Source organism: Hibiscus syriacus, unplaced genomic scaffold (genome assembly GCF_006381635.1).
Source record: "Hibiscus syriacus cultivar Baekdansim isolate YM2019G1 unplaced genomic scaffold, ASM638163v2 tig00004355_pilon, whole genome shotgun sequence".
In the NCBI taxonomy this organism is placed as follows: Eukaryota; Viridiplantae; Streptophyta; class Magnoliopsida; order Malvales; family Malvaceae; genus Hibiscus; species Hibiscus syriacus.
This window is the reverse complement of record NW_024062011.1, coordinates 1,006,080-1,018,459: the sequence shown is the minus strand read 5'-3', so window position 1 is coordinate 1,018,459 and position 12,380 is coordinate 1,006,080. Positions and strand designations below refer to the sequence as shown.

At 30.9% G+C, this 12,380-nt stretch overlaps 1 protein-coding gene across 1 annotated transcript; it reads right to left on the bottom strand.

Annotated features, from left to right (window-relative positions):
* Positions 1-2,066: 2,066 nt before the first annotated feature.
* Positions 2,067-3,749, bottom strand: LOC120193883 (auxin-responsive protein IAA16-like). Its single transcript, XM_039196311.1, has 4 exons — positions 3,329-3,749; positions 2,506-2,889; positions 2,366-2,427; positions 2,067-2,246 (listed from the first exon to the last, which is right to left on the bottom strand). Exons 1-4 carry the CDS (start codon positions 3,586-3,588, stop codon positions 2,209-2,211), a joined length of 744 nt encoding a protein of 247 aa, XP_039052242.1. The 5' UTR covers positions 3,589-3,749; the 3' UTR covers positions 2,067-2,208.
* Positions 3,750-12,380: the final 8,631 nt, after the last annotated feature.

The following is a 12,380-nucleotide window of genomic DNA, read 5'->3' as shown; positions in this document are numbered from 1 at the left end:
TACGATATTTATTACAATGACTTGGAACTTATCACGTCGAGGTGATGAGTTTCAATAAAAAATAATTTTTTATTCAAAATTTTTACCTTGATGTGATAAAATTTAATAAAAAATTATATTTTATTATAATTCATCACCTCGACTTGACGAGTTTGAATAAAAAATATTTGGACAAACTAATCACCTCAACGTGACAAGTTCCTTGAACAATGTAATAAATATCGTAGATCCCAAAATAAACTTTTATATGTCCTATTACACTAATTAATAAAATTGTTAAAAAACAAAAACAAAACCACATGCTTTTTGTTATGTTTCGAAATGGAAGACATCTTGGGCTAGTTGGTCCAAGTCAACAGTTGTTGTTCCTAAAAGTTGTAGCCCAAAAGATACCTAAGACATTGAAGATCTTTTTTAAATAAGTTGAAGGGGATGAGTGTTCTTCAATGATGGAATTTGAGATTTGTGTCATTTGAAGATTTAATAATAAATAATTTATCACTTACATGTAGTACGTAATTTAGTCACCTTAAGGTAAAATTTTAAAACTTAGATTTAGAATTTAGGGTAAGAGAAAAAATATGTAATAGTTGGATTTTATCCTGATACAATGGTGATGTTTGAATGATGTATGGGGCATTGGTGTCAAGCAAAATGGTCTAATGCAAGGTTATCGATCACTGATTTTGTGATGTAGAGCAAAGTTAATAGAAGGTAGATATGTAATTGAGATGAGACATATCGAAAGTTATTTAAGTTTTGATTCGAGTTTGAATTTAAGTTAAATTTGACACTTTTAAATTCGTAAAGTTTTAAGATGAGTTGAACTCAACTTTAAGTTTTTCGAATTGAGACAAACTCAATAATACTCGGACACGAAAAAACTCGTTCGCTGCCCCAGTAGATGGTACCCCTCCCACGGATTCTCTAAAATTTAATCTGCATGGTGCGGTAAATGGGAGCTACGCGAGAGCTGGAATTGGTGGCATCTTAAGGGATCATCATGGAATTGGTGCCGGCAAATCCCACATTTCATGTTGGGAGAGATCTCAAAGGGATGCCTTTTTTTTATCCCAACCAAATCCTCAATTTCAGTTAACAAACCCATATAATTTTAATTAAACAAAGTCCGTACACACCATATGCCACCCAAATTTGGTTTGCAGAATAGGGTTCATTATATTCATTTAAAAGGCATTGACCAAAAAATAATAACTTTTAATTATTAAAATGGTATTCTATTTTGGCTTCAAAATAATTGTGTTTTTATTTATTATTTTTCTATTGTAAAAGAAGCTGATTTTTTTTTAATAAAATTCGATGGTCCACATTTGTCTGAAAATTGCAATAAAAATTCACAAGACCAGCAATGAAGATGAATAAAAAAATAGTAATTATTGATTCCTAAATGATTCCCAACACAGTGCACATGGCCTTTGCTCCACCTTATCATCTTATTCATGGATCTTGTTTATTTGTCCCTCGATAAGGGGTGTATTCGGTTTGATTCGGTTTTTTATTAAAAATTAAATCGAATTGAAATAAACGGTTTTTTAAAATTTAAACCGAAACCGAAATCGAATGGTTAAAAAACCGAATGATGTGAAATCGATTTTTTCGGTTCGGTTCGATAATGCGGTTTTTTTCGATTCAGTTAGTCGGTTTTTCAATTAAAAATTCATTTGAAACTATAAATTCAAAAAAAATTTGTCTATTCGGTTCAATATAGAACAAATGGGTTCTATATGAAAAAACCCAAACCTCAATAGAATTGATTCTTTAAATCAACCCGAAACCGAACCGTTTAAACGTAAACCCGAATCGAACCGAAACGTTTTACTCAATTCATGTCGATTTTCTCGGTTTCGTTGCTCAACCCTACCCTTCGATTATCAAAAAGTATTATAAAATTAATTATTATAATAATAAATATAAATATAATGATTCCAGAGAATCTTTCCATACATTACATTAAAAAATATTATGGAATGGAGTGAAAAGAAAAACACCCAGACAACCAAAAACACATATTTTTAAGATACTGTTAAACAAACAATTGAAAGAAAACATTTGATATTTCTACTTTAAAATCACCAAATTACATTTCTCATAATATTTTTTTGATCTTTTTTTCTTCTTGCTTGATCTCGATTAAGCCGGTTGGGCATACGGATTGATTTTGATTGAGATTGTTGTTGTTGAACCACTTCAGCATCTGTTCTTGCACTTCTCTACTGCTTTTGGTGCTGCATTAGTACCATGAAAAATTAAAACAGTGGTTAATTATCACATAAACAAAATCTTTAAAAAAAGTTTTAACCTAACTTAAAACTCAATAATTTTTTTAAAAAAGTTAAAAACTAACCAAGTCCGATCGCCTCAGATCCTTTCATAATTCGCAAACGTTTACAAGAATTAACGAACATCCTATAGATTTTAAAAAGTAATTAATTAATACTAATCAAGTAAGTATTAATAAAAAAGTTAAACGAAAAAATAACTTACTCCCATGGGACATCTCCAACGAGCATCCAATCTCCATCTTTGTCTTCATAAGTAGGAACATACTCAGAACCATTCAAAAGGTCTATTAATTTGCTTTCATTCATAAAGTCTTTCATTCCTTGTGATCTATAGTTATCAATAGTGAAGGAGCTGAACATTTTGCTCAATGCATCGGAGAGTTCTTGGTAACTCTTGTAAAGTTTCAAGTGTACCTTGCGTAGATAAGGTGCACCATCCATGCTGACCTTAACAAATGCCGCGACTGCGGTGGCTGTAATGTTTCCAGCCTTTTTGCTGTCGCCTTCCTCCTCGGAACTGGCTTTTTGGACAGCCATGATGTTCTTCCGGAAGGACCTGACTGGTGGCCATCCCACCACTTGTGCCCTAAAAAAAGAAAATCAAATATTCCCTTAAGTTATTACAAGGAAATAAAATAGAATTATTGAAAGTGCAAGACTTTCTTAGCCACTTTCCTGTTGAAACCTTTTGAATTATTGTTTGGTTGGTGAGAAAAGCACTAAAGATTCCACATGTTTTGATGTTTCCCTCTTCTTCCCGACAAACAACCGAAGCCATCAAATGTCAAAATTAAACCTTCTTTTTTTCTTTTCATTTTACAAGATCAAGATCCAGTATACGAAGACTCATCCTCTTCAAGTTCAAATTAATGTTTAACAAAATTCTTTAAATAAAACTATGATAAACAAGAAATTGATTTCACTGGAAATATAAACCTCATGCAATGAACCTTCTTTCTATATTTTTAAAAAGGGGAAACAAAACGAAAAAAAATCATAAAAATTGAAAAATAATTGTAGCTTACTTTTCAGGTGGCTTTGCAGGGTCAGTAGAACGAGGTGCAATAGAGCTCTTCTCCTTCATCTTCTCCGGCTCCTCGGATTCGGCCTCCTTTGCCGATAGATTAAGCTTCAGATCAACTGTCTCCGAAAACCCTCGTTTGCCGTTATATTTGATTGTTTCACCATCGTTTCCCTTGCCTCCGGGCAACCCTAAACGTAACTCCGTCTCTTCGAAATTAATTGTGTGATACTTGTCATGCTCCGTGCCCATAATGCTGGTCATTATGATACTTGAACACAAACTTTTACGCGAAAAATCCTTCCACCTTCAACTTTAATCCTTTTCTTTCTCTCGGAATCTATCTCTCGCTTTTTTTTTCGTTTGTAGTGTATTTTCTTGAGGAATCGCAAATGAAGTGGGTAGGAGAATATGTGAAAATGTTGGGAAAGAAGGCCCGCATGGAATTGTGGGAAGATAATTATATGGTTTTAAGAATGCTCTCAAAGGTCATGATGATGCCACGTGGAAGTTGATGTCATGAATGATGTTATATTTAGAATTATTATAACTAGATGATACGTTAGACAATTTAAAGTTCAAATTTTAATATTGTGTATAGAGTAAATTAAATTGAAAGAGTCATCACATAATGAATTTTTATAAGATTTAATCTTATTTAATCAATAATAGATAGAATGTTATTAGTTAAATTAGAAAAATTATTATAATAAATCAAGTGAATATAGATTTTATTAAATTTAAATAATTATTATTTAAATTTGATCATATATATACATACATACGTAGCATATGAAAAATTTATTTTTCTACTTAATATAATGGAACATTTAAATTAGCGAATCAGATTGGATCTTAAACAGACAAACAAGCTATTTTACCTTTATTTTCTATTTGGACAACATACAAAGTTGGTGCTGCTTGCCTTCACTTTCTTTCTTAGGCTCCCACCAAATAATGATGGCAGTTGCACTAAAAAGAATGGAATTTGGTTTTATACTTTTAATTTCACCAACAATTTAATTAATTTCACTTCCTTTATTAAACCTTGCTTAATTGCTTTTACAGCATGATCGATAATGAATAAACTAATTGATTATTAATTCATTTGAAGAAAAATAAAATGTTTCATAAATTTGATTAGGGTTGTATCACGAAATGACTGAAAAATTATTTTTATAAATGATAATTAATTTTTTTTATATAAATCCATCTTATCTTTTCATTTTTTATAGTATTTAAATAAAATGATATAAAATTTTTATTTAAAGATCATTTCTTAAATGAATATTATAAATATTTAAATTTAGATTTATATAAGATTTATCCTTTACATACTTATCCACACTCTACCCACTTCTGTAGTAACGTTCAAAAGCTCATAATACCAGGGCCCATTTAGGTGCACACTGTAATTTCACAAAAACAAAATGGTAAAAGGCAAAAGAAAACATTAAATACAATCCTTCAAATAAAATATAATTAATTAGATTTATTAATTTTCAACCTCTTTAAAAGCAAGTCTCAACTAGGCTAATTGTTATGTGTAACTAAAATATACATAAATGTAATAAATATAATACATTTAAATTATTAAAAAATATATAAAGATATGTCATGATTAAATAGCACATGTTCATATTCTTTTTCATTTAATTTTTTTTAAAAAATAGATTTTTATTGAAGTCAAAATATTCTTAATCTTTCATGTTTATTTTTAACCTATAATAGAGAATTATAATCTAATTTTATCTCATGTGATTTGATTTGAACCAGTCAAGTGGGAATGATTTTATACTCTTATATTGATACACAATTGGAACATAAGATTAACTTAAATTAATCGTTTTAGGCATGATTAATGATTTACATTGAATTTCATAAATTAATTTGAAGGATCATTTAAGCCCAAAATATACTTTTTTGATATATTAATTTAAGGCTGTGAACTTGGAAGGAATAAATTTTTAATATTTTAATATTTTTATTATTTTAACGGGTGATTATGACACGTAAAATAATGTGTATAACATTATTATGGTATCATGTAAAATCTGAAGTCTCAATCTTTATTAGTTTGTACCAAGACCTAATTGACACCAGCCACCTTAATTTTAAACTGAAGAAAAAAATAAATAAAATAAATATGTAATAATTATTATATATATTTTTAAATAATCTGAATAATTATAAGATAATATTTATTTTTATATTATTATTTATATATTTTTATGTGTATGGCAACAAGAAGCAAAGATCCGAACTTTTTATTTATTTTTATTTTGAAAATAAAGATTCGAATTTAATCAATGCAAAAATGTGACACAATATTAAGGAGACGTTTGGTTCAGGGTATTTCACATTATCGGGGGAATGAAATGTCATTTTCCCGTTTGGATTGCAAACATTCCTAACCCCCGGTAATAAGTTATTCACAACAATGATATTTTGGGGGTATATTACCGGGAATGTGATTTCCCCCTTCCCTTAGATATTATTACATTCCCGGTGTTTTGGACTAAAATACCTTTAAAAATTTTCAAAAATATTTTTCTTCTGTCATTGAATAAAAAAATTCTACGAAGGTTAAATTATAAATTTATACTTAAACTATTTTAGATTTACAAAAAAAAAATCATAATTAGAATTTTATATGAAGTTCAAAGGTTAAAATAAAATTTTACCCTTTCATTAAACCTATTTATCTTTTCAATTTTGTAAAAAATTATATAAATTTTATAAATTTAATATTTTTAAAGAAAATATATAAATTAATTATAGTAAAATTATAGTAGAATTCAACTTGTTAAAAAAACAAATATATAATAAGAATAATTTGGTAAGATATACATTTTAATAATCTTTTATTCCTTTAATAAAATATTGTAATCATACATTCCTGCTAAAGAACCAAACACAACATTTATAGTAATCTTATTTACGCCGGTAATCCTATTCTCTTCGATAATTTTATTTCTATCTATAATCTTACATTTCATGAACTAAACACAATCTAAAATGAAAGGATGATAAGGACAAGCCTTGAGCTCCAAAACAAAACGAAATAAAAGAGAGCCCTTCGCTAGCCGTTCTACAGTGAGAAATGCTCTGCCCCACAAAAGCCCACTGTCACTATCCTATATGACCCCACACGTGTGCAACCTTATCTATCTATAATGTGAATATCCCACTTTATAATTTCCTATCAATAAAATGTAATATCCTATTATTAAATGTGTCAAGATTTTAAATTTGTTTAAGTATCTCATTATATCTAAATAATTCAGTTGAATTTATTATACTCTTTTCATCTAAGGATGAATCGAGAGGATTTATGAGAATCGTTTCTATAAAAAAAAAATTAAAAGGTATAATATTAAAATTAGTGTCCAATATTTATTAAAATGGTTATTGTATTCTATATTTTTGTTAGAGTATTTTATCTCTTAATGTTTCATTTTGGGACTTTGGGACAAAAAGATCCTTATGTGAATGAAAATCATTAATTAACAAATAATAAGTATTAAAAAAATAGGTACTTTTTTACTCTAAGATAAAATGTTGAAGGCTAAAATACTTTAAAAAAAAGGAATAGAAACTAAAATGATAATTTTAAAAAATATTGGAGACTAATTTTAATATTATACCAATTTTAAATTATCATATAATTTAAACATTTTTTAATAATTTATTTTTATCCTCTAAATTTTTTTGAGTTTATTTTTACATAAAATTATACGTGGATCTCTATTTTCATTTTTACTAATCTTATAACTCATTCATATCTTAAAATTTCATTTTTTTTTGGGATTGAATTATCATTAAAGACTAACATTACATATATAAAAGTAAAAATTAACTAAAACTATAATTCAGTTAATCATATTATTTACTTAATGTCTTAGATTAATTGAATTATATGATTAAATGTATATATGCTACCTATCAAGGACAAACAGAGCTAGTAAGAGGGGAGGTGGCCTCTTAAATTTTTTTTGGTATATAGCATTTTAAATCATTTTTAGTTTTAATTTTTTTTTTGTGATTTAAATAATTTAATTTCTCTTAATGTTTGATTTTTAAAAAAAAATTCGTCTCTATCAACAACGATAATAATCAATAAAGCTCACGAGTGATTTGTCGTCCTCTTGCCCTAACAAGGTTTTGATTGTGAAATTGAATTGAAGATTTGAAGTGCGTATTTATGTAGAATAATAGAAATTTCTTTATTAATTAAATGCTTTGAATTATTATGGCTTGGATGTTTACTATAAAAAAATTTACAATAAAGTAGAATCCAGGGGCCACCATGAACAGAATTGTGAAATGTTGAAGAAGATGCTTCAATCTTAATTTATGATGAATTTGATAAAATATAAACCACAACTAATTAAGAACTGTTTACTTGTTGGGAAACAAAGGAAATTAAACAATAACGATATAGAGATGCTGCTAAAGAGAATATTAATAAAAAAAGGATAAATACAAATTAGACAAATAGTCATTTTGGCTTTTCTTTATTTTATTTTTGTAATTAATATCAAGTCAATCAAAATACATAAATTTACAAATGGTTTTTAGTATAGATTTTTTTTGAACTTTAAGACGTCAGCTTTATTCCATAACATAAATAAAACATAACAAAAGTTGTTCCCCGCCCTAAATGGGAGACAGCTAACCTGATAACAATAACACGCGTTCACCAAAAGCAAATAAACACAAAATTAAAACCTCTTGAACTGGCCCTTCCTCTTATGCCTTCAAGCATTTCCCTTTACACGAACAGACCGAGAAGAAAATAGAACTTAGATATAGCCAAAGCATGAAACCGACTGAATCTTCATTACATATGGTGGTTCAATCTGTAACATCCTCAATACCGGATTAATGACTAAATTTTAAAGTCTCAGAATTTGGTGGTTAAAATAAAATGAATGAATAATATAAAGATTTACATGTGAATTATTGTGTATGATGGAATTAAAAGTAAGAAGGAATGGAAGGACAATAGAGTAATTGCACGGAAAAATAATTAAAGAAAGGATAAGTATGTATATATAAGGATACACGTGGGTTGAAGGGGAGAGGACACCCAAGGCTTCCAGAGTTCTCTTCTTCTTCTTTCTTCTTTGTGCGTGTGAACCAAAGCAAAGGTAAGATTTCTGATTATTGTGTTTCTTGTTAAATTTAAGATTTGTTTTTGATTATTAGATGATAACTAAGCTTAAGGAAAGCTTAAGTTATCTTAACATCAAAGGATGATGGATATAGGAGAGATTTAAGATTTGAAGTTCTTAAATGAAATCTTGGAATAGAGTTCATAACTATAATTGAAAGTTAAATTTGACTTGTCATCAATCTAGTTAAGATATACGAAGTGTTAAAGTGGAATTCAAACATGTTGAATTATTGATGTAATTCTTGAATTACATATGAAGGATAGGATTTGGAGGTTTAAGATGAAATAAATGAGTATAAATTGGTTTAAGGATGTGTACTAGAGTTAAGAATGAAAAAGGGGATTAAACATGAAGGATTTAATCCAAAATGAATGAATTCTCGGGTTCAAAAAGAGGATTATGGGCAGAGTGCATCTATGCATATTCATAGTGCATCGATGCATCAAGGTTAAAACCCAGAAATTGTTTGAAGGTGTATCGATGCACAGGTAGTGCATCGATGCACTCTTTTAAAATAAAAATATCGAATGCAATTAGTGCATCGATGCATAAGGCATGCATCGATGCACTCCATTAATAATAAAACATCGAATGCATTTTATGCACCGATGCACAAGTAGTGCATCGATGCATACCTTCATTAAAAGAGGAAATTGGCATTTATCTTAATCTAAAGAGTGAACCATTAAATTATATTAGCTATAATACTGATATAGATACATGTGTGATTATGTAGATACTAAAAGTAAGCTTATTCTGGAACGATCAAAGGATTAGAATCGAATCAAAGCAAAGCTAAGGTGAGTGCATACTATATGTATAGTATAATGGAATAAGACTTGTGATAAGTCTAATCCCTATATTGATTTTCATAGTACAATAGTTGTGAACATGCATACATGATAATTATTGTAATACATGCATAAGGCATGTATATGTTCATGTGATTGGATAAATGATGTATATATATGAATGGATTCAAATACACATGTGATATGAGAACATGACATGAAGTAAGTGACATGAGCTACATGATCACAAGAGAAATGACATGAGTACATGAATATATGAAATATCAGAATAATACCCATAGTATACGATATGAGAGCTATAGGTGCAATTGGCATGCCAAGAGTCGAGGGTATAATAGTCATTCGGGACGTAGTCATTCGGGATGTAGTGGTCCTACGGGACATATATAACAGTCCTTCGGGAGGAATACTGAACTAAGGTTCGGTGCTCCATGAGGGAATTGATACGAGCTGTGGTGACAGTATTAGTGCACAACCTCAATGTACTCACATACCTCTATTCTCAATAATATACATGGGCAATTGAAATACAAAGTAAAGTGAAAGTGGTACAAGAAGGTAAGTTTCGTACATGCATGATATGATTATATGTTATTATTTAATAGATACATGCATATTGAAATGTCATGAAGGAAATGGTAAGAATGCATATTCATGAAGATATTATTGCATATTCATTTATTGCCTCACTAAGTCTATGACTTAGCGTGTAAGTGATTTACACGTAGGTACCAAGAAATAAGAAGATTCAGAATAGAAGTGGCACGGACAGCAACATTACTAAGAAATCAGATCATAAGTAATTGACAAAGTAGGTATTTTGTTGTGTATAGAGTGTTGGTATGTAGTAAGTGGTTAATTACGAATGCTCTGATCGATTTTGTATTAAGTGGTATCTTTTATGTAAATTAAAGTATTTTGTTTTAATGAAAGTTTTAAATTCCTGGGGTTTTTCTTTTAGAATAAAAGTTTGAAAAGTCAATGTGATATCTTGGACTTGTATTCGGGTCGAATATGAGTTAGAGGTGTTACATTTAATGGTATCAGAGCTACGGTTTAGTCGATTCTCGGCATAAACCGGAGTCTAGAGTGTCTGATAATATATACATACCAACAAAATAGTGGAAACTTCTGATCTGATGGAATAGTAAGTATTTTGTTTTGCTAATAGAACTATATGGTTGTATTTTTATAGATGTCCGGACGAAGTAGTTCTAGGAATGAAGCAGGAGATGATAGACCCGCTGAAAGCAGTAATTCACCTGCCCTGGCCAGGCAGAGTGAAGAACAGACATCCTCTGGAATGGCTGTAAATGATCAAGATATATTCTTTAGAACGTTAGACGCAGTATTGAAGCATTTTCAACCTCCTGTTACTTTAACTCCAAAAATGAATGTTGTGAAAGAGTTGAAGGGATTAGGAGCTCCAGAGTTTAGAGGGGAAGCCGATGAAGGTCCGGTTACTGTGGACCTTTGGCTTAATGACGTGAAGGTCATGCTTACGGGACTTCATTGTTCCGATGCTGAGAAGCTGGATGGAGTAATTTCCTTGTTGAGAGGACAAGCAAGGATCTGGTGGACCAATGTTACATTGAGGATGTCTAACGCCCAAGTAACTTGGTCATTGCTTTTAGAAGAATTCAAGCATAAGTACATCGGAGATCAATTTGTTCGTCAAATGAAGCAAGAGTTCATGAATCTGAAGCAATGAAATCACACTGTATATGAGTACGAGTGTGAATTCAATAAGTTGAGCCGCTTTGCTGCCGAGCTAGTTCCTACAGAGAAGGATACTTGTGAGTGGTTTGTAGAGGGGTTACGTCCTCGGTTGAAGGAAATGTTAATTGTCTTGAATTTATCCTCGTTTCAAGAGGTAGTCAACCGTGCCAAGGCTCTGGAAATAGCTCAGAACGAGAGGTTTGAAATTCGAGAGCTCAGATAGTCAAAAGAAAGGGTGCTTCTTTGAGTTCCGCACTATCAAAAAGAGGCAGAGATGCTAGTTTTCGACCCCAAGTTAGATCAGAGTCAGTGGCATCCTCCGCTAGAGGATCAAATCAGTTGAGAGGTAGAAAAACTCAGTCAGTGGGATCTGGAGCTGGGAGATCTAATCAGAGTCAAGTCAGACAATGCCCACATTGTGGAAAGAATCATTCAGGGATATGCCGGATGATTTCTGGAGTCTGCTTTAGATGTGGGGACGTTGGGCATTTTGTTCAGGATTGTCCAATGTTAACCAGTGAATCTACACAGTCAGAGAGATCTACTTCTGCAGGCCAGAGAGGAAGAGGCATATGTAGAGGAAGAAGCTAATCGGAATCCTCTGCTCAACAGGAGATACACTCCACTGCTCGAGTGTACAACCTCAAGACCAATGAGGATTATGATGACCCAGATATTATAACAGGTACCTTTATATTGTTTGAAAAAGGTGTTATTGTATTGATTGATACGGGGTCTACATATTCATACATTACTAGTAAGTTAGTGAACGAATTGAACATTCCGTTAGAAACTACTAGCAATGAGGTAATAATGACGAATCCTTTAGGACACAGTGCTCGGGTAAATATGGTGAGTCGAGGATGTCCCATACGAATTCAAGGAATTAAATTCCTTGCTAATCTGATGGAATTACCTTTCGACGAATTTGAAGTGATACTGGGAATGGATTGGTTATATCGTTATTACGCACTGTCGATTGTAGATTGAAAAAAGTAACGCTGAAAAGTCCAGAAGGGGTAGATGTGGTGGTATTTAGTGAAGGATGGAATCCATTGGCAAATGTAATTTCAGTAATGTCGGCGAAGAAGTGCCAGGTTTACCTCCGGACAGAGAGGTAGAATTTCAGATTGAGATAATGTCGGGAACATCACCCATTGCAATGGCACCATACAGGATGGCTCCAAAAGAGTTGCAAGAATTAAAGATTCAATTACAGGAGTTACTGGACAAAGAATTTGTTAAACCAAGTGTATCACCTTGGGGAACTCCAGTTTTGTTTGTTAAAAAGAAAGATGGATCAATGCGTCTTTGTATCGATTACAGACAGCTCAATAAAGTGATC